We start from the raw sequence: 22,715 nt of genomic DNA, 5'->3' as shown, positions 1-22,715 counted from the left end.
CCAGGGTGTTGGACTAGGTGGGCCATTGGCCTGATTTAGCAGGCTCTTATGTACCCCAGAAGAAGACTAGATAAATTTATTTCTTGTGCAATTCATCTATTGTATTATTATTTTATTTTATTTAGCTCATATGTGCCCAACACAAAGCCAAAAACACTCCCAGCTATGTCTCCTAGCTTGCTAGGTACATGACCTCCCACCCACCTGTTTTTGCAGTTTCAGACAGACAGTGACAGCTGGAAGTTTATCAAGTCACTGGTGGGCTCTGGTCATCTTGGAGTATGTGTGTGTTACGAGTTCTGCAGGCCTGATTTTGACTAAACACAAGGAAAAACTTGCCAGTATGGTGAAGCTGTGGAACAACCCAACCAATGCCGCTGTAGAACAATTTGTTTTGATAAGCTTCAGTACAAATACTGTGGCTCAGCTGAGCTGTGGAATGGGTGATACAATATTCAAACATAAGAGTGATCTGTGCTGAACAGAGGGTGTCACATCCTACTTGTGATGTTTGTGCCACACATTCCAAAAATAGTCTCTCCCTGCAGAGACCAAAACATTGCTGGCATATATTTATAATTTGTGATCAGTTACAATCCCTGGGTTCTTTTACCTAAAAGTACATTAATCCTTTTAAAATATAAGCATACATTTGCTTTTTCAATCTTCACCTGATATGATGCTTATACTTGGAAGTTGTTTTTTCAAGATCGTTCAGAGTTTTAATCCTTCCTTCCACAGCATTTACTGTTCTTTTCTTTCTTTCTTTTCTTTTTTGCTGAAAATAGCACCCAGTTCAGAGTCTATGCTAATCTCATCCCATACTAGTAAACAAATAATTGAAAGCTACTCTTTCAAAGCAGCTCTTCAACCAGCTGTGTTCCTACAGACAGTCAGAACAGCCAGGGCCATGCTTTAACTCTCCCAGTTCAATCCATGGGATTTATATACGGTAGTCTTAAATTTCACTGAATTGCATGCAGTATGTTCAAAATCGTTACCAAAAATAAGGCACAGTGCAGCACAGGGGAACTGTATGTGAACATTGTTTCTGTGATGGTGCAAACTGTGCTATTCATGATGGTTGTCTTGTTCACCCTAATCTGCTGTGCAGAAATGGAGAAAGAATTGTCATAAATTGACCACAAGGTGCCCAATGAGCACATCTGATGACCCCTGAAGAAACTTATACTCAAATCCTCATATGGCAAGAAATATCATATGGCAAGAAATATCAACTGCATTCTAAGAGGTATCAACTAAAAAAAATGCATGTTAAAGAATACAGCATTGATCTTGTTATGGTATGTTTTTAATTCCCATTGACTTCTAGCTTCACTCTAACAGTGCAACCCCTATACATGACTAAGAAGAATGTCCCATTGTATGCAGCAGGACTTACTTCCAGGGATGTGGGTAAAGGTAATTTCTCTGCAGTTTCCTAGGTTCTTTCGCCATTCTTAATGGGGAAAGTACTATCGGTATATTTATTTGTCATCAATTCTTTGTGATCTCTTTTGCCCTTCATAACTTCTCAAAGGTAACTGCTGGTAGTTCCAACTCTAATCTTAGTTTCTTTAGTATACTAGGACTGAGTTTACAAGAGGCCCTGCCAAATAAATTTGTTTTATATACCTTTTAATCCTGTTTATTTCACTGTTCTGATCTATATACCTTCACAGTTATTATTTCTATTAACTCAAGTGGATTGCCATTTACTTTTTTTAAGTGAGAGAAATTAAATAATTATATTAAGCTTGCTGACAGAGCTTTCCCTCTCTTAGGCTAACAGTTGGGTTTCTTCTCCCCTCCCGGCCTCCAGAATATTGAACGCAGTAATCATACATTAGAACCATCATTTTACACCTCACTCATCCTGCTTTGGTTAATAGGTTTTATAGGTTTTTGTAGGGCTGCAGAAACCTGCAAAACCTGATCAATAGTAGGACAAAACACCATGTCAGCAAAAAAGGAAAGAAAAAAAAAAGAATAGGGCATAATTGCCTTGCTAGTCAAACTGCATTTTTTAAAGTCACAGCTGTCAACCTTCCTTTTTTTGCAATGGGAAACGGCACTGGAATAAGGGAATTTCCTGCAAAAAAGGGAAAGTTGACAGCTATGTTAAGTACAGTGAGGAAATACTACTACATCAGGTGCTCTCAAGAGATTAGTCAAATATGCTTGATCGTCACTCACTGGTTCATCACATTACAATCCCCAAATGAATGAACGACCCGGTCTGTGCCCCTGCTGAAAAGTATTGTGATTTAGATGAGGTTCCATGAAATATCTGTTTGTAGTTTTTGACCTGTGATGGCTATTTCACATATATAGCCCATAAGAAAACATTTATATAGATATCAAATTATTAACAAGGATGTGTGATCTCTCCTTAACACCACAGAGCAGTTATACAACGAAGACAGAGGAATAGCCAGGGATTGGAACCTGGCAGCTCAGCCCTAAAATGTGCACCAGCTGGTCATTTCAACTCAGTGGCATGGAATGGCACTCTGCACATGTGCAGTGGCATTCTCTAGCAGGCATGAGCATACAAATAGTTGCTGCTCATGCTTAACATAGAAAGCTCATGTTGACTGATTTTTTAAATAGATTATGGGACCAGATGCAGTTCCCATTTCAAATTAAACACTAAAGGTGTATCCATGTGCTCCACCTATGAACATGGTTGTAGAAATGTAGATGGCAGGTATAAAACTGGGTTCTTTAGTTTATCTCTAGAATAGGTAGTTATGCCCAGTAAACCTATTTATCTTTTTAGGTTAATAGCAGTGTCACCCCCCCCAAAAGAAAACTGCTTAGAGTGGGTAGAAGATTGATCTAATAAAGGTCACATCCACACCACACATTTAAAGCACTCTTATATGCAGTTTCCCCACAAATAATCCTTGGGACCATAGTTTATTAAGGGTGCTGCTGGAATTGTAGCTCCATGAGGGGTCTTCTAACAACTCTCAGCACCCCTAACAGCCACGACTGTTCAAGTGGAATAAGAATGCATTAAATGTATGGTGTAAATGTGACCTTGCAAGCATAAGCAAATGCACTATTACGCCACTTAACATATTCTCATGAATTTCGTTATTCCAAAGCTAAGCCTTGGCCTAAAAAAAAAAAAAGGTTGTGGGGTTAAACTCTAATGAACCAACTCATATTATATATTGCCTTCTGTAAAAAGAAATTGAAAGTCAGGATTCTACTGCCCCCAAATATAGGCCACCCTGAATTCCACTGCAATTATGCTTCTTAGAAGTCGAAGTGTGTGGTTCGGTCTTGTCCATACCGTTTAGAACAGTTTTTAGTTGCTAAAAACCAAACAGCCTCTATTTTTATATCTCCCCTTCCATTCTCTTCTATTACAGCCATGCACTACACAGATCTGTGGGCAGCTTAGTGGACAAGATCTGATGGCAAAATTCAGCCCACCAGCTCTTTAGTAGAGAGGAGGCTCAGTTTGTATATCTGTGTAAATAAACCATGTATCATAAAGACACCTCAGTCTCCACTGTGCCTCATTCTAAAAGGAAACACAAACCCTGGATAAGCACCTGGAAGCCCTGGAATATCAGAGAATGGGGTGGCATGCAACAGTATAGTTTCTACAGTAATTAGGTGGTGGTGGTGTTTTTACATGGATCACTTCATGGATCACTGCCTTGTCATGGCAAAGGGGCTTGAATAACTCCAAGAAGCTATGAGCTATGCTGTGCAGGGCCACCCAAGATGGACAGGCCATAGCCGAGAGTTTAGACTAAATGTGATCCACCTAGGGAAGGAACTGGCAAACCACTCCAGTATTTTGCCAAGAAAACTCCATGGACATAAAAGAGGAGAAGCTTTGAGAAGAAAGTGAGAGTTTCCAAGGCATGCTCTGGTTCATGGGGTCATGGAGAGTCAAACACAACTAAGACGACTAAACAACTGCTATATTGAAGCTGCTTTATTTGCAAAAAATTTCGCTGAATTCATTGGAGCCTACTTTCAAATAACTGGATTCTGGTTTGTAGCCCAATGATCAGAAATAAAATGAATTCATTGATACAATTGTGAACTAGTGAACAAGTGATTTCAGGATTGTAATGTTCTAAACTGGATTGATCTTATACAAAATGGACTTTTGTATACTGATCTTTTTATGAACTCACACATTAATGCAATCCTGAGTTGCTAATATTGTTTGATAGCTATTTTTAATGTTGTCATTAAATGTATCTTAATGTATTAATTAAACTTTGGAGCCTCAGGAGCATAGATATAAGAAATATAAAATATTTTACTTAGTACCTCAAAATGTTGATCAAATAACAGCACACACACACACAAACATATAATCACAAACCTAAAAATTCTGAATAAGTGTTTACATTAATAATCCTCAAACATGGTTAAGCTGAAGTGCTACTGTTTAAGCTGATCAAATTTCATTGACTTCTATGGGACAACTACTTTAAGTATAATATTTAAAATTAATTAAGTTGTGTACCATATTTCAAAGCATATTAATTATACAAGCTTTATTCCTAAAAAGACTGAGCTACAATCCTGTAGCAATTTACTCTGGAGTAATCATACTTTGTTAGTAGAATCTCGGGTGGTATCTTGAGAAATGCATTTTCACGGCCTTAAGGATCACATTTTAAACATCTTCATCCTGAAAGGGTGGCAAACAGACCCTCTGCCACCATAGATAACTTTAGCCTGGTGTTTACAGTTGAAGAGTTTAACATTTATAGGCTGTATTGCTGCATGGGGCTTTGCTTTACAAATCCAGGAACTTCTTTTTCAAGCTTATTTAAAATAATAACATTTCTGCTTGTGTAAATTGATATGTAACAATTGTTCCGAACAGATAACCGAAGAGTTTACTAAATTCTCTTTTATGTTGTTCATTCTTTTATTATATTTCATGATACTCTTTCAATTACTGCTTAATGTTGCAATATATCAGGCCAAACATTTGCCACTGACCATCAAAACCATTTTTTTTTCAGAGAGAGAGAGATAGAAAGAAAGAAAGAGAGAGGGAGATATTGGGGGGGGGGCGTGTTGGGAGAGCAATGCCCTTCGAGCAAGACTGTTTCTGCAGCTGTTGTGTACATTAATCCACAGAGCAGATCTCCAAACCCTAAATATAGCTTGCAGTATCATTTTACATTACACATACTCTCTCTCTCTCTCTCCACCCCCCCAATATTTTTTTTTAAAAGAAAGACTTTCAATATAGGGCAATATTAAACTAGACACTATGTGTGTATTTTCTTTAAGGAGGTAATGCTGACTATTGGCGTGGATTTAGTGCTAGTGATTACAAAGCAATTGCTTAAAGTACGGTTAAGAGGGGGATTCAAAAGGGACATTTCTTATCCATGCAATTTATACATTTTTTGCCTTCTGTCGACTCTACTTAGAATACCTAAACAGGCACAGAAGGAATTTGGACTCCCTCCCACACTTCACACTCTTTACGATTCTGTAGATTATTTCATTTCCATTCAATCTCGTGTGCCTCTGCGCCATTTAAGACAGAGAATTTTTAAATTTCTTGCTTACCTAATATGATTTTTGAGCAACAATTATCATTCAGCTATAACATGGATTCTCTCCCTCCTGGACCCTCCGTGCACCTGCACAATCTCATCAAAACACACACTCACTCTTGAAAGTTAAAGACATTACCTTTTCTGATTTATCCAGATGTTGAAATCCAACTCTGGCAACACAATCACGGTGATAAAGATTCCGAAGTAAGAGATTAAAATGACTGAAGCAATTCCTTCAAGTCCTTTGGAACCAAAACGTATTGGAGTCCATCGGGTGGAGCGGGGGAGAAAGGCGTTAACCTTGGTTTGGGGGGGAGATGGCTGTAAGAAGCTGAACAACCTGTCACCACTGAAGCAATAGCATTTGTCCGTTTGCAGGTCCCAAGTTATTTTGAGACTCATAAACCATGTGCCTGTGAAACATTCCACCTCATTGGACAGGATAATATTGAGCAAAGGGATTCCATTGCTGTAACAGCACCTACAGGGTATGTGTGTGTATGCAAGGGAGGGGGGGGTCATAATTTTCTGTCCTCCCAGAATGTCTTTGATGGATGCTCACGCTCTTGGCATGACTCATTCAAAATGGATTTTGTATTGTTTTATGTAAACTGTTGTCAAAGCAGGCACATTCATTTTAAAATTAGAAAATAGTGGGATCTAAGCTCTTCCTTATTCTTATTGCCCAGAATATCTGAGATGCCTAACATTACATACCACTAATAAAGATTTAAGATTTTAACTAGGTAGATTCAAGGCTAAGAGTATATACATTTAAAAAATCGAACAGTTTAAACATTGGGGGCATGATCCTGCTAAAGTTAAACCCTTTTAAGTCCCATTGGTTTCAGTGAGACATAATTAAGCAAGTGCTTAATTCTCCCATTGAAATCAAGGGCATTTAATTGTGCCTGGCTGATCCATTCAAATCAGCTTGCAGTGGGTTATCATCTCGCATCCTGAAAACGCAATCCTAAATACCAGCAGTGGCATATAAGCCTACAATACCATTTTGCCTGTAACGGTTGCATGAGGTCATGGTTTGTGAGGTGCCACTTATGTTTTAATTAATAACTCCATCCTAAACGTCTGTTGCTGGTACATGAAGCCTTAAGACATGTCCCACTGAAATAAAAAGGAACTGTTTATGGGATTATGTCCCAGGGGCTTAACCTAAGATTTACTAAGCAAACTCTGCACATTTTATCACTATTAAGGCTGTGATCTTTTAAATATTTTGTTGCTGTTGTTGTTATATATAATAAATCAGGTTGTATTCTTGCTAATTAAGTCACAGTTAAGCTGAAATAAATATGAAAAATATCAGGACTAACCAATAAACACATTTTTGTGTGCAGTTTTTATTAATGTACACATTTTTGCAAGTAATCATCCCACAGACATTTTTGTATGTTGTTTTCACTAATATACTCATTTTTATGCTCACTTCCCCCAATAGATGCATTAAAAAAAACCAACAACCTTGGTTGGCGAACTGCATTGCAAATTTCAGATAGGTGCAAATTTCAATGGATAGAGAAAGTATAGCTTGGTTTTGCTTCAACTGGGAAGAACTAGAGTTCAAGTTAGACATTGCAGGGGGCACATGGCGGCTGTGAACTCTCATCTCTGAGAGCACATGCGATGACATAATCATACTCAGTTTCCCTACCCTTTGCATGGGGATGTCAATGAAGTAGAACTGGGGCGGGGAACTTAGAGTGTTATGGCACAGTGTCAACATGTGACTTTCAGTGTATATTACTGGGGGAGATAGGTCAGACACACAAATACCATACGTTCCTTGTAACATCTAGTTTGTTTCAATTGGATTAAAGCAATGGCTTCAGAGGAAGGGTGGTCTTTAAGGAGCAATCTGAATGGAGAGCGGATTATGGCATTCAGAGCATTGACTGGAGAAGTTCCAGGCTGGTTAAATATATTTTAATTTCCTGGTATTAGATGCAACTGTAACAATAAAAGTACAGCATTCCGCAACTATTCTAGTCTCCACGAATATCTTGGATACTGGAATAGTGAAGAAATTGGATGTTTATTTACATCATTGCAGATCCCTCCCTTCCACAAAGACATACAGACTCTTACATAGCTTTGCAATACTGGAGAGACTCTTGAGGAGTTTCACAACCCTACACAAACTCTTCCGGAGGTTTTAAATCCTGCATGGAATCTCGATATGGATTATGCCACATTAGCACTCCACAAAGATAGCAATAAATACATTCCAACTTTTGAAACCAATAATGTATATCAGGGTGTCACCAAGCCATTTGTAAACATAATTTAAATACTTCCAACAGAAAACTCTTGAAGACAGAGTTATGGTTACGCAGTTGTAAAGTTACTGTCATGTAGAGATTGATCCCAGTCACATTTAAGTCAATGGCAATCCTTCACTATAACGATTACGGTGGCCCTAAAAAAATGGAATCAGTAAAAAGGCTGACTATTCAACATTTGAAAAGCACAGTAAGAGAAAGTAGGGCTGAGACCCTAAGCACACTACTGACATGAATAGAACCTGCTTTAAAATAAAGGTTTTAGGACTGGGGTGTTAAGACTCCATTGAAAAAAACCCAGGCTGAAATGTAACCAAATGAAATTAGGTTGGATACTCTAATATTTATAATATGCACGCACGCACACACACACACACACACACACACACACACACACAAAATTAATTAACAAAAACTATTGTTAACAGAAATAAGCCAGATGCATGCTGTAAAATCTAAGTTCTCTTTTTTTTGTCCTGCTAACTGTATTGTACCGTATGGTAACATCCTCCCCACACCTTCCAGGGGTTCAGCACTTACCTGAGTCTGGTTTCCTAAGAATCTGTAACAGTCTTAGAAAATTTACATTTTTATATGGATTGCATTGCAAGCCCTTTACAATGCTTGCACAGTAAGGGTGTGTGTGGAGTGATCAAATAAACAGATAAAGTATCACTATGTTTGTATTTGATACTATTTAAATGTGTAGGAACAGACCCTCTCAAAATATAGTTAAAGGTCATTAGGACAAAGGCAGCCAATGTACCAATACACTCCTCTGCCCCTTCCTCTATTTGCATGTTTGAATATTCCAAACTCTAAATGGCAAAGGGCTGCAAATTGCAAACATGCCCATTATTTGGTGGCCATCTCATCAGTAATAATTTTTTACATTATCTGTCATCAACGTTTAATATAAATGATTTGTATCTGCATCTGCAATAGAAATAACTGTTTTGATACTGAGAATATATTGCAGACCAAATATGATGGGGCAACACCATTTGATGCATGTGGTATTGCATTCCTCCTCCCCACCAAACCAGCAATCTTGGCAGCATCAGGAGAATGTCAACAGAGGAAGACAAGTGACAGCATATGTGAAGGTTATGTCCCCACCATTTTTTAGGATTAAGAATTCATATATCATTTCCTTGCCAGACATGTCCTAGTGAGGAGAGGTGTACTGTACATCTCCCTCAAAATGTCAAACATTAGAGGAAGACACAGTCTCCACACGTAAGTTCCTAGTGACTCAATCCAGAATCCCTTTTCCTCAAATCCACACCACTAACTTCTTTGGCTATTGTTTTTAAGTGAGAGACAACATCGGTGTCTAAATGTCTGGAGGGAAGAATGTATAGCAGTGAAATCATACTTGAAGTTGATCTTTAAATTCATTTTCCTTTCATTTTCAAGTCACTGTACAAAATTTCAGAAAGCATACTATTAACAACAACAATCCAATTAAAACCACATTCACCTCTTTAAAACCGAACAGCAGCAATTAGAATACCAGCAGTAATTAATAAACCATATTGGCTAGGAGTCCTGTAAGACCTGCTCCCTGCCCTGGGAAAGTGAGGCCCTAAATTACTCCAGTTACAGAAGCAAGTGCAAGTGTGCAGAAATAAGCCTGCAAATGGTGTCCCAAAATATGATGGCAAGTGCACCTACTTATACATAAGAAAGTGATACTCTATTAAAACAGACGGACGGTAAGCAGCCTGAAAACAGCCAAACTATTATTATTGTTGGCATTTGTCTGTCTCAAGAGAATGAGTTGCTTTTATAGTAACACACTAAACCCACTGGAACTTGGTACTCCCTTAAGAGTCATCATCATAAAAGAAATAAGACAACATCACACTTGGGCTGTTCTCAAGTCATCATACTTTCTGTGTTTTTAAGTTATGAATTATATGCTATCTGCCTCATGTACTGGCACCATTCCTAGAATTGGATGCAGTATTTCCATTAATGATACATGAAATCACTTCTATTTTCTTCATCATCTAAACAAGAGTTGTAAGGATGAATTGGTTAATATACGTATCCACAAATGTTTTATTTACTGGGGTGTGGGTGTGTAAGAAAAACATACAGGTCACGTTCCTGACAGCTCCAAAACTGAAACTTGATCTATAACACCACACATATAAAACAAAATACCAAAATGCTATTGCCCTAATCCAGCAAGGTAAATGTGCATGCCAAAATTACTCACATCTCTTGGTTCTGCCCACGTCACCCTTTCCTCAAATCCTTCCACTGGCTTCTCACCCCATTTTGTATCCTGCACAAATGTCCTGTCCTTTAGGAAGGCAGAAATTGCTGTCTTACTCAGTCCAGATTCATAGTAGGACTTTAAACAAGGCATATTTATTTATTTATTTTTAAATGCCATAGGAGTTGGAGTAGTGTCCTGCCAGAGATTCTTTTTTTAAGTAAAAAATATTAATTCTAAAGTACATTGCTCAGGAAACACATTATCAGAAAAAATCACACTAATGGGGATTTTTTAAAAATGCACCAAGCTCCATATACGCACATCTTCAGAAGTTCCAAATTTCAGCATAAATTATCTCGCAAGAAAAGCAGGCAGCCTATCAATAGGTATTAAACAGGCACAATTGGATAGTATGTTTTATGACTGGAATTGATATGTATTTTTGTATTATGTAAGTGCTGAAGCAGCAAGCAGTCATTTGATTAGTGGCTGGATTTTAAATTTAAACCAGTTTCTTTTCACTCTGATTGCTTGCCACACTCCCTCTACTGTTCCTGAGAATGTACTACACTTTGTGAAACCTCACATCATCGCTCAAAGGCAGAACTCCAAAAAAAAAACAAAAAAAAAACCAAGCATATTGTAGCTAGTTTCAGATCTAAGGATGCTTCCGAATATGGATGATTTAACACCACCCAATCATTGCTGCTCCACGTTAAGCTGGAAATGGAATAACAACTCTGCTTCCAAGCAGACAGTTCCATTTTCCTCAACACCAGGTGTTTGTACGGGTTATTTTCATTGGGATCATTGTTCATGCAGAAAGGGCTAAATACCCCACCTTTTTTCACTGAATTCCTGGTCATGATTCTGCACCCGACCCCATTTAAGAAAAGAATTTGATAAAAAGGCAATATTATTTGGAAAGTGGGACTTCTGGCGGCGACGCCATTGCGGGTGGTCGTGGGCTGCTTCGGCTGCGAAGCGCCCAGTCCATCCCGGGGGTTTGGAGCCCCGCTACCGCAAAGCGGGGCTCCGGTGGGGTGCGGGAAGAGCGTCCCGCACCCTGGGCTCCCCGGCTGTGCCCGTTGTGGCTCCGAACCCTTCCCTCGCTCCCCTTGTAAAGGGGGAGTGGGGGTGAAGGGACGACGGAGCCGGGCTATAGGGGACATGCCCCAACCGGGATGTAAATGCGGCGGCAAAGCCTGTGATGAGCGTCTAAGTTCTACCTGTCTTTAGTGAATTGAAAGAACCCGGTGGTTGTGAGTATTTGATTGATTTTGATTGACTTTTATATCTTTGGAACGATCCGGGGGGAAGAGGAAAAGGAGCCTGCCTCCCTCCCTTCGGGAGAGAAAGAAAATAACCAGTTTGAGTGACTGCTGCTACAATAATGGATACAAAGTATTTGGAATTTGAAAACTGAGACTGCTGAGATTTCCCTTTGGGGATTAAGTGGGCAGAAAATATCTCCTTTTAAAGTTTTGATCTTTACACTCTGGCTTCAGAAAAAATGGCGATGGGAAATTTGGACTGACGTGGGAAACAATTGAAACAAAGGAAGGAAGAGACAGGAACTGAAATTTGACACTCCCCCTCTCCTCCAAAATGCTGGACTTCGTGTTTGAACTTGTTTTGAACTCTGGTCTAAAGGAGGAAGAAATGTTTGCTGTCTTGAGGCTGGAACTGCTTAATCGGAAATTGCAAGTCTTGAGTGGGATTATAAATAAAAAGAACTTACTTCCCACAGAGGAGGCTTTCCAAAAGTTTTACACAATGGAAGAAAACCTTGGCAGAGAGTTAGAAGGGGTACTTGAAGGATGGTCTGAAATGGCTGGGCGACTCCGGGAAAAGGAACCGTTTTCTGGGGGTGGCAGCCCCGGAACGGGAAAATTTACAATATCCAGACCCCGAGGTGGGAGCTCGGGGGCATGGGACATGGAATTAAGATATCTACAAGAAGAAGAAGTATGGTACAAAGAAACGGAGGAGCCTAGAAATGATGTGATGTGTACCCTGAAACTTGATGCAAGGTCTGTTGTGAATACTGCCTGGATCTGTGGACATTTGGTAAAAGAAGACATCTCGAGGATTGGTTCCGGCGAAAGACAGAGAAAGACAATGGACAGAGGGGGGGTGGGATGAAGTACTAAATATAAAATTCAAATGGTCTGCTATGCTATCTGAAATCGGAGAGTGAAGTTTGTTAATTATAAGTTTATTTTGAATAAGTAAGGGGATATTGGATTTTAAGTTAAAGCAGCATGATAATGGACAGAAGAAATAAGTTTAGTTTTTATAAGAATATTTTGTTAAGATTTACGATATAATAGGATGATGAAGATAATTGTGTTATCTTTAATCTAAGTAAAAAAATTTTTTTATAGAGAAAAGGTGTTAAGAAAGTAAAATATGGATTTAAAACCGAAGGTGAAAAGGCAGGGGAAGTCAAACGTCAAGATTCGGAAATAGAATTTTTTTTTTGCTAGGTATATAAACAAGAAGAAGAATCCTGGCATTATGTGTATTTGTAATTGTTTTGTATTTGTAGGTGTGGGTCTGGGTTTGTGTTGTATTATGAAAATGCTAATAAATTCTTCTAAAAAAAATATTATTTGGAAAGTGAAGGTCTAAAGTTATAGAGTTGAGAGAATTGGCTCAGTAAAATCCAGTCTTGCATATTTTCCTCATCTCAAAAACTATTCTGTCTAAAGTTCTCTGAATTACTAATGTGGCAGAAAATTTGGAGCTGCCAGATAAATCTGATATTATTGGTATATTTCTAGGCTATTAGCAAACCAAGAAGCCAATTAAACAGTGCAATTCAAAACAGTGTCATACTTCTGCCTTTAACCTGAACTGATATTCTGACACTGAAAGCAAATACTAAGCTGGGGCAGAAGTTTCTATAAGACTTAACATGCTCCTCCTTTCACCATACAGTAATCCGGCATAGATATTTCTTCATGGCAGTCAATACAGTTAATAATACTAACTTTTCTAACCTTGATCCCTATCAGATGTTGATTTGGAAAATGCTGTTTAGAGTTTCACCAACTCTATTGAAAACTTATATGACTGCATCAGCCTAAATTCCCTCCCTCTAATTCTTTCACTTACCTGACTGGAATTCTTCTATTCCTTTGCTACTGAATCACTTCTTTGCTCTAGCCTTAAATTTCATTCATTTACATGTAAAGTGAGTGACAGCTGGTGTATACTATGGAAAATTATGCTGCAAAACATTTATATAGCAAATTAAAGAGTTTGCCATCCTAGTGGCACTGTTTGCTCTTTGGAAAGGAGCCAATACATTGTCACAAGAGATAATCCATCAGGGAAGATCCGGAGTGGTTTGGGTGCTGCTGTTGTAGATTCCATGGATGGATAATGCTTGAATCCTGCATTCATGGTTGCATGCACAATTTACAATGTTTGTATGGATAGTGAATTCCACCTGTCATGATCCTGTGAGATTAAGTTAGGCTGAGAGATATATGGCCTGCCACAAGGTCATCCACCAAATGTTATGGCCAAGTGAGGATTTACCGTACTTTTCCATATATAAGACGTGGTTTTTTTTACTCAAAAATAATGGAAAGAAACGGGGGTAGTCTTATACATGGGTAGTGTAGGGGGGGGGAGGCGATTGGTTGCAGCCGCAAGCAGGAGCTTGCCTGCAGCAAGTGGGTGGGTGATTGGTGACTGCGGCAAGGGCTACCTTGGATTGGCTTCCGCTGGGACAATTGGGCATGCAATTGCCAGTTGCTGGCAGCAAGCGGGCAGACGGTTGGTTGCATCGGTGATGCGTGTGATTGTCAGCGCATGTCACCCATGTGAGTTATTTTCAGCATCCCCCCCCTCAAAAAAAGCTCAACAGCTCTGGGCAATCCTCCCCAAAGGAAGCTCAACAACTGGGCCATCTCCCCCCATTTTCTTAAATTGGAGTCCCCCAAAACAGGGGTAGTCTTATACATGGGGGGGGGGGGTTATACATGGAAAAATACTAAATCTAGGTAATATTGGTCCTATTCCAACATTCTCACCACTGTAACAGGGTGAACAACCTGTGGCCTTTCAAATGTTGTGAACTACAGCTCCCAGCATCCCCAGCCATTGGTCATCCTGGCTGGGGCTGATGAAACATGGGAGTCATAAGAACACAAGAGCCCTGCTGAATCAAGCCAATGGCTACCTAGTCTAGTATCCTATTGTCACAGTGGCAAACCACTTGTCAGTGGAAAGCCCACAAACAGAATGTGAGTGCAGTAGGACTAACCCCTCTTGAGATTTGTTTGTTTGTTTACTGCATTTATATCCCACCTTTTTATCTAAGGAGCTCAAAGTGACATACATGGTTTTCCTCCTCCTTATTTAATCCCCACAACAATCTTAAGAGGTAGGTTAGGCTAAGAGGCATTGAGTAGCCCCAGGTCGTCCAGTGAGTTTCATGACAAAAGTTGGGATTTAAACCCTACTCTCCCAGGTCCTAATCTAACACTAACCATTACACCACACCATCAATACCATCAGCAGCTGATGGTATTCAAAGGCATGCTGCCTCTGGAAGTGGAGGATTGCAATCTGTGAAGTGGGATATATGGCAGCTCTACTCACTAGTGATATTCACAGCTCCAATCACCTATTGCCATTCCCCCCCCCCCGTCTTCCTCATTTTAGTAACAGCAGTGTTGCCAAACAGCCCATCAGATATGACTATAGGTTGACGTCACAAAGTTACGTCAGAGAGAAGGCAATGTCTACACAGGAAGCATTGTATTGTACCTCACTCTAAATTAGCTTTGTTCACTCTCAGAAACATCAAAGTACTGCCAAATCTGATTTGCTATGTAATGGTGTTACTGTTCTTAATAAGAAGGCATTTATAAAGAAAAAATGGTGCTAAGGACAAACAGGATTCACAGTGAAGCACTGCCTTTCTGCCAGGTATGCAAAAGCAGGTTGGCTAACTGAATGCATATGGTGGTGAGAGCAGCAAGACCTTCTTTCTAGTGCCACCAAGGGAATGGCAAAAAGTCTCCCTCCGATAGCCAAAAGGGGTGTGCGTTTGTTGTGTGGTGGGTAACATGTAATGAAAAGCACAGAAAGCTAATCCCGCCGTTTCCCATTAAACAAACAACATATATCCCATGTACCCCACCACCACAGAAAAGTTGCTTAAATGCCTATACAGTACTATAAAGTTAAGGAAGAATATTTTCCTGAGCTTTTTAATTTATTTTCTGAGCCAATGTGTTCCCTAATGCCTAAATTATCAGCTGAGTCACTATGACTGGGCAAAACGGAACAGGTCACAGTATTTAAAATATAGTCTGATATGACAGACTATGCATTAACATAAACCATTTTAGACTAGTTAGTATATGTGTGACCTAGGAGAAATCTCTCTAGCTATGAATTAAAGCTTCTTTTCCCAGTGATATGCATAATTGTTTTCTCCAACAAGGAAGAGCAGACCTGGCCCACAAGCTTAGAACGAATGATCTTTTAAAAAACAATTATTTGGGTAAGTCTAAGAAACTCTAATTAAGCTATTAGAAATCCTTAAGAAAAAGAAAAACAATAACCTTACTTAACAGCTGCTTACAACAGTAGCTGCCAGTTCCAATTATTAGAAAAAGATTGTGTGTATTTTTAAAAAACACAGGTTGCAGTTCTAACATTTTTAATTAAGATTTTATTGTCTATTAACATGAATGAGTTATGAGAGAGGTTGAAGAAACTGTTTGGCTTCAAGAGAATTGGTAGCTGAACAAATTTATGTAGGCCACTCAGTTTTAACTTAAACTGCATCATTACTTTTATCATTCACTAGGCTTTGTTTTCTATCAGTTCAAGCACTCCTGAGAAATAAATCCTCCATACTTAGAATGAATTTTGAACTTACAATTTGAACCAACCCTTGAAATTGTGCCATATGTACAGAGTATATGAAATATAAATAAATGAGAAGCTGTCAGTTTTGTCATTTTAATCTGGAAGATGCAACAGATTCATGTTATGATTTTCATTCAATTGTTCGTTGTATATGAAAATAAGATGTGCTTTAGTTTGCTAGGTACCTAGTGACAGATTGCATGCATTTGTATCTTTGTATATTAGGCTGTGAACTGTTGATTTCTAACGTAAAGGCACCAGGTGGTGGTAACTGAAGTCTTTTGTTCAGATTGCTCCTTATAGAAAATCTATTAGGAGGGGCCTAGAGCGGAAGAAACACTGTGTGTGAAGAACAATGTAGAAGTTTCCCATAGTATTTTAGATGGAGAAGGACAAGGAAATAATGACCTTTACAAAACAAAAATATTTCCACCCTATGCTTTATTGCAGCAGTCTTCCATTTTTTTAAGCACCTTTAACACCAATCTGCATTACAGAACCCCTTTCTGTACTGTCTATTTCATAGCTGTCAAGTTTTCCCTTGTTTTTTTTAAGGCAAATTCCCTTATTCCGAATAGGATTCCTTGCAAGAAATGGGAAAAGTTGACAGCTATGGACTCTATTTCTTTCTCCTTTGCTTCATTCTCTTTCTCACCAGAAAAAGAGTGCTGGTGTGATCAACATGCTAAAGAAGGAATATGGTGGGCTGGTCAGGGCTCAGGCCATTTTTGGGTCCTAACCAGTGGTGAATCCTTGCGCACAGTGCACTAAACTATTAAGAGGGGGAAATTCGGACAGCTACCAACCTGCAGGGGACAGAGAGCAGCTGGTAAAGATCCAGGATTTTTAAGGCTTTGAGGTTCTGGCACTAGTACTAGTAAGCTGGTGCAAGAATACAAAAGGGGTTCACTACTTGACCAAGCCTATGGTGGAAGCCAAGGGACAGACCTCAGAACTATGTGGTTGTTTAGTGAAGAAAACTGGAGGGGTAGCATAATAGGGCTGCATCCATCTTACCATCCAAAATGACCACAATAAATCAGTTACAGGTAGGTAGCCGTGTTGGTCTGTCATAGTCAAAACAAAATAAAAAATAAAAAATCCTTCTAGTAGCACCTTAGAGACCAACTAAGTTTGTTCTTGGTATGAGCTTTCGTACAAAAGCTCATACCAAGAACAAACTTAGTTGGTCTCTAAGGTGCTACTGGAAGGATTTTATTTATTTATTTTGTTTTCACAATAAATCAGTGAATCTCACTTCTGAGAAACATTGTAAAGTCTAATAATATAACTGTGTTAGGTTATTTCCTAACCTTGTTAGGTTTTAAATATCAGTCATCTGACTGCACATGACTATTATAATCACAAATATCCTAATTACTGGCACATTAAAATATTTTGTTTGGAATTTCACTAGAGATCTCCCCTGCCCTCCCCATCTGCTTCAAGTCAAGGTACATAATACTCAGAGCCAGTCAAATTAATTTGGCACCTGAGGTGGGAAAATCCTACAAGTGCATGTTTCTCCCCGTGACAGTAAAAATACAAATATAAAGTACAGTATATTCTGGCGTATAAGACTACTTTTTAATCCGGGAAAATCATCTCAAAAGTTGGGGGTCGTCTTATACGCCGGGTGGAAAATCTGTGGTCGGGTATATCTCAAACTCTATATTTTAACTGGGAAAGTTGGGGGTCGTCTTATACGCCCAGTCGTCTTATACGCCGGTATATACGGGTAAGTAACTATCAATTTGCTACCCTTTCATGATGTCCAAAATCAGCTGCTTCACTCCACCTAACAGTAGGCCCAGCCCTGCCCAGGGCAGCAGAGAAGGAGTATCTTCTGCTGCGCACAGTATTGTGGACACTCAATTTACACTTCTACACAAACACACCAAGATGCATATGAGCTTTGGGGTCAAATATTAAGTTATTACTCAGTGGGAAACCATGGCAGTAAGAATTGTAAGGAAGGCTCTTATGAAATTATGGTTGTGACAGCGGGACAACACATTTTAACATGTAAAAGTTCTAAGCAGGTGATAGTTGTTAAAAATTGTATCAAGTCTGTTGCCTATAAATATCTACTGTTCATATGTCCCACACAATTTCTGTGGTCAGCTGAGGTTGGCCACTTGATAGCACTCTCCATGTGTCACATGCAAATGTAAAAGTTATTTAGAAAGTCACTCTTGCTTGCCACACCCTAGTTTAGGAACTTCCTTCCCCTGCCTATCAGGAATTCTCAGTTGGCTAGTTATTTGGGGGCTGGGGATAATATGTTTGTATATAGGCTGTGAATGTACATTTAGGAGTCTAAAGCATACCGTATGACACATTTTCATATTAGGGTGAAGATAAACATATATTCTAAAGCAGGGGTCAGCAAACTTTTTCAGCAGGGGCCAGTCCACTGTCCCTCAGACCTTGTGGGGGGCTGGACTATATTTTGAAAAAAATATATGAACAATTCCTATGCCCCACAAATAACCCAGAGATGCATTTTAAATAAAAGGACACATTCTACTCATGTAAAATCACCAGGCAGGCCCCACAAACAACCCAGAGATGCATTTTAAATAAAAGGACACATTCTACTCATGTAAAAACATGCTGATTCCCAGACTGTCCGTGGGCTGGATTTAGAAGGCGAATGGGCTGCATCTGGCCCCCGGGCCTTAGTTTGGGGACCCCTGTTCTAAAGTATGATGGAACATGTGCTCACTGCATTTCAGGGTTCTTACTGACATTCATTTGTGCACAAATGAACACATGGAATGCATGTTTGAGGGTAAACCTCTTGGCTGGCCTTCACTCTTTTAAAGGTAACATTTGCACATAACCTGCACATACCTGAATGCATGTATGCATACACCTCTACAAGTGAACTGGTACCCTGGAAAATGGAGATTCAGAGGTCTATGCACATTCACTTGTTCAGAAATGAATGCCAGAAAAAGGATTCAAAATATTTATTTTTCGGGCACATCATATGTTGTTTGCTTTTAGGTCATGGAAATGTGGATTTTGACCTACATAAACAATTAAGTAAATTCTTTATATTGTATGCAGAACTACTATAATGATTTATTTATTTTTAAATGCTGGGGAGTAGATGGATTTTGGGAATCCTTCCTATGCTGAGGGGAACTACAAGAAAGCACTTTCTTTGATCCACAAATAGATAACCTGGCCTTACAGTTCAGACATCATAGCCTCTATGAAACTTCATAGTGTTGTGCGCATGAAACACCTGACCATTGGCAACTGCCTTAGGAGAAGTACAGCTAGTACCACCAAGCTTGCAGACAGAATGTAGAAGGTATCATCACTCACCAATTTTTCACTGTTCAGGATGAAATGAGGAACAAGATGTTGGCTGGCTAATGTGCTGACCTGGCTGGCTTTGGAAACACAAATAGGTACAAACAGGGAACAGCACTTCATTATTTCGATCACAACCTATGGCTTCGTTCACTATTCCATTCTCTCACAAGAATGAGTGGCCAGTTATTTAAAATATGTAGATCTGCCTCCTGGACAATAACTTATATTCACATGGGTGAAAAGGTATCTTTTCTTTACTTCCAGGATTTTTTTTAAAATATCAAACTGGTTTTGGGGGGAATGTCCTATTGACTTCTATTACAGTAGGAAAAGTATCCCAGGGAAGCTTAAGAATATTATGGTACATGGAAGGGGCTAAAGGAGTTAAAAGTATTTCCATAATGAGCAGCTTTATAATCTTTGATCTTTTTAGAATTGGGTTAAAGGATGCTTTTGGGAAACCTCTTCCTTCATCCCAGGAAGTTAAATAAGGGAAGTCCTGTGACACTATCCCTGCTTTCCTTACGTTACATTGTTTTGGAACTGTTGCGTGTGGACAGTGGCCCTAATTTCTGTAATTTGTTCACCATTCAACCATCCAAGCAGTTGTGCTGCTTATTGTCCTCCTTGCCTCCTTAAACAAATAGTGTATTCTATAGTTCCAGTTACAGGTAGGTAGCTGTGTTGGTATCTGAAGAAGTGTGCATGCACATGAAAGCTCATACCAAGAACAAACTTAGTTGGTCTCTAAGGTGCTACTGGAAGGATTATTTTATTTTATTTTGTATTCTATAGGTTTCTTTCCCTCCCGCAGTTTCAGTATTTCTTCTGATAGTCACATCCCCAAAACATGTGACAACACATTAACATTCATTCTATGTCTCCCTGCCCCCGCTGTCTCCATTTCCCTCACTTAACTTGCAACTATTCCTGCATCATTACAGCACTTTTTATTCCCAAGTGAGTATTGTGGCTCCTCAGAAATATTCTGTGAGGGGAGAGGGAAACATCAGGGAAAATTCAGTCTGGGAGCACAGGAAGAACAGGTTGTACGTCCAATTTTTACTAGGGCTATCAACCCATTAAATTAAACTGAAGAGATTGATTACATTTAAATAAATGTGCATTGACCTAAACCTCTAGACAGTTTTTTTGAGATATTGAAGGAGGTGTGTAAGGTAACTTCCAAGTTGATAAATGGCTACTGCTCATTGTTAGAAAAACAGAGCCCAGCTTCATATTTTCCCCCTATTGTACAGTAGTCACACTTCAAAACCATAATATTCTAAACAAATAGAAAAGGTATGTCCAGAACTGTCACCCCATCCCATTAATCAACTATTACAGTACTTTAGCTGTAAAGCTTGCTGCCCTACGTTTTAGGATAATCTCCTTCTATTCAATCGTTTTTCATGTGGTAAAGGCCCTTGATGCAACTAGGCTTTGAACAAGCACCCTCAACTCCATTACAAAAACATGTGAGAATATAAAACCTACCCCTTTCTTTTAAAATTAAACTGCCTTCATCCCACTGCTCACCCCACCAGTTCTCAAGTAGTAAACAACTTTTCTCTTTCCCTGGTGCTCTCACTGTAATATCCTCCCTATCTCCATCCCAGAACACTTGCACGCAATGGATCACATTTAAATAACCCATTGTGGAAATTTGAATAGAAGCCAGCTCAGCTCACCGTGAGTGAAGTGGCGTGACCTGCTTGTGTGTGAGCGAGTCCCAGGTCTTTCCTCTCCAGCGCCTCTTTCCTCTTCCCACTGAAGGCTACTTGCTTCCCTGCATGCAGTCTTGACAAAGTAGTAAGACGGCTAATTTTAGGGTACTTCATCATAGTGCCATGCAAAGACATGGTGTCATTTCAAAATCAGCAGCATGTGGCACTGCTTTGAGCTGCTCCCTCCCACCCTTTCCTCAATTGTGGTCTCACTTTGATCTACAGTAGGGCAGCACTTGGTACTTTGTGGCAATGCACATTAAGGTACTAAAGGAAATTTCTCAGGAGTAAGTTGCCTGACTATGGAATTCCCTCTTCCAGCCTCTACTTTATTGGGCTTTTGCTGCCAGATCAAAACAAGAACTTTAGACAACAGAGGGTGCTAAAATTATGAAATTTGTGAAGGGAAGGAAAAGGAGATGGATATGTATCCAGTGTAGGGACTGAAGGGGGACACCTGTCCCCAATATTTGTCTCCAGAATTGTTTCCTGGCTTTGCTTATTTATATTTATTTATTTATTTATTTAGTAGACTTCTAAACTGCCTGCCATTTGAAAGGCTCCCAGGGTGGTTCACAGGTCAGTTACTAAAAGCACAATTAAATACAAAATAAACCACAAAGCAACAATTTAAAAGTGTACAAGCAGATATTAAAGTATGGAGAAAACACAGCAGCAGACATAAAACTCTCTGTAATCCAAGACCTCAGACAATCTAAACAGTTTTACCAAAGGCCTATGAGAAAAGATGTGTTCTCCATTAACAGTGCAGTCCCACAGGACCTGGAAAGCTGTCTGCAGACAAATGCTGGCTCCTTTGGCCTGAAGAGAGATGAGCGCGGCACCACACAATCACCTTTGACGGGACTTAACCGTCCAGGGGTCCTTTACCTTTTTGTTCGTTCAGTTCAATGGGGATTTCTCCCAATAAAGTGTGCACAGGATTGACCCTGGCCTGAGCACTCACATTTGTTGGCTAAAACTTACCGGTACATCCAGAACATCTGTGTGCTACCACCTTTCTCCCTTAAGACCTTTATCTAAACCCACAATTGCAGCTTAACCTTTGCAAGCAGAAACTAAGCTTAAGTATATATAATTGCACTGATGCATATTATTCTCTTGTAATTTGCACCTCTGTCTTTTCATACCAAGTGGGCCGCAAGAGTACTTCGACACAGAACCTGCAGGCTGCACACTGATTTTTCACACTGCTGGGTGTGGTAGGCTTTGGGAACGCTTACACCAAGCTAGCCAAGAACTATAGCACTATTCATGTGTTCTAATCTCTAACAAGATGAAGAGAGAACAGGAAACAGCATAGGACTCCGCCTTTCATTGCAGCTCTGTATAATACACTGTTCAGGGCCCCTCAGTCCTATTGACAGGGTTTTAGGGGTATATGGGGCTATGGGGCAAGGAGGGGGAGAGAAACATTGGCTGGGTAAGCTGCCTTCCACTCGGGCACACACAAATATCAACACCACCTGCATAAGTACAACTGCAGCAATATTTTAAGGGAAATTTGTTTAGCAAAGAGGGCTTGGCAATTGTTCATTATGTATGAACTGACTTTTACATTGTAGCGCAGACAATTCAATAACTGACAGTACTGATAACTAAAGACTAGTACCCAGTAGAATGTGAAGATGTTAGCCCTTGCAGACTT

At 39.5% G+C, this 22,715-nt stretch overlaps 1 protein-coding gene across 7 annotated transcripts in view; it reads right to left on the bottom strand.

The window, feature by feature from the left end:
* The window catches only part of MYPN (myopalladin), a 63,103-nt gene extending 41,967 nt beyond the window's left edge, over positions 1–21,136 (bottom strand). For 2 of the 7 annotated variants that reach the window (XM_033148959.1, XM_033148960.1), the window contains exon 1: positions 5,698–5,940. Coding sequence is in view for 1 of the 7 variants with exons in the window: in XM_033148963.1 (XP_033004854.1) it covers positions 5,698–5,963 (266 nt within the window). In the remaining 6 variants the exon portion in view is untranslated. Of the gene's footprint in view, positions 1–5,697; positions 5,979–19,328; positions 19,397–21,010 lie in introns of those variants that run through there. The other 5 variants (XM_033148961.1, XM_033148964.1, XM_033148962.1 and 2 more) reach the window with 5 other exon arrangements.
* Positions 21,137–22,715: the final 1,579 nt, after the last annotated feature.

This window comes from Lacerta agilis, chromosome 5 (genome assembly GCF_009819535.1).
Source record: "Lacerta agilis isolate rLacAgi1 chromosome 5, rLacAgi1.pri, whole genome shotgun sequence".
Classification (NCBI taxonomy): Eukaryota; Metazoa; Chordata; class Lepidosauria; order Squamata; family Lacertidae; genus Lacerta; species Lacerta agilis.
Note: the sequence above shows the minus strand (reverse complement) of the source record. Positions and strands in the feature narration are given on the sequence as shown.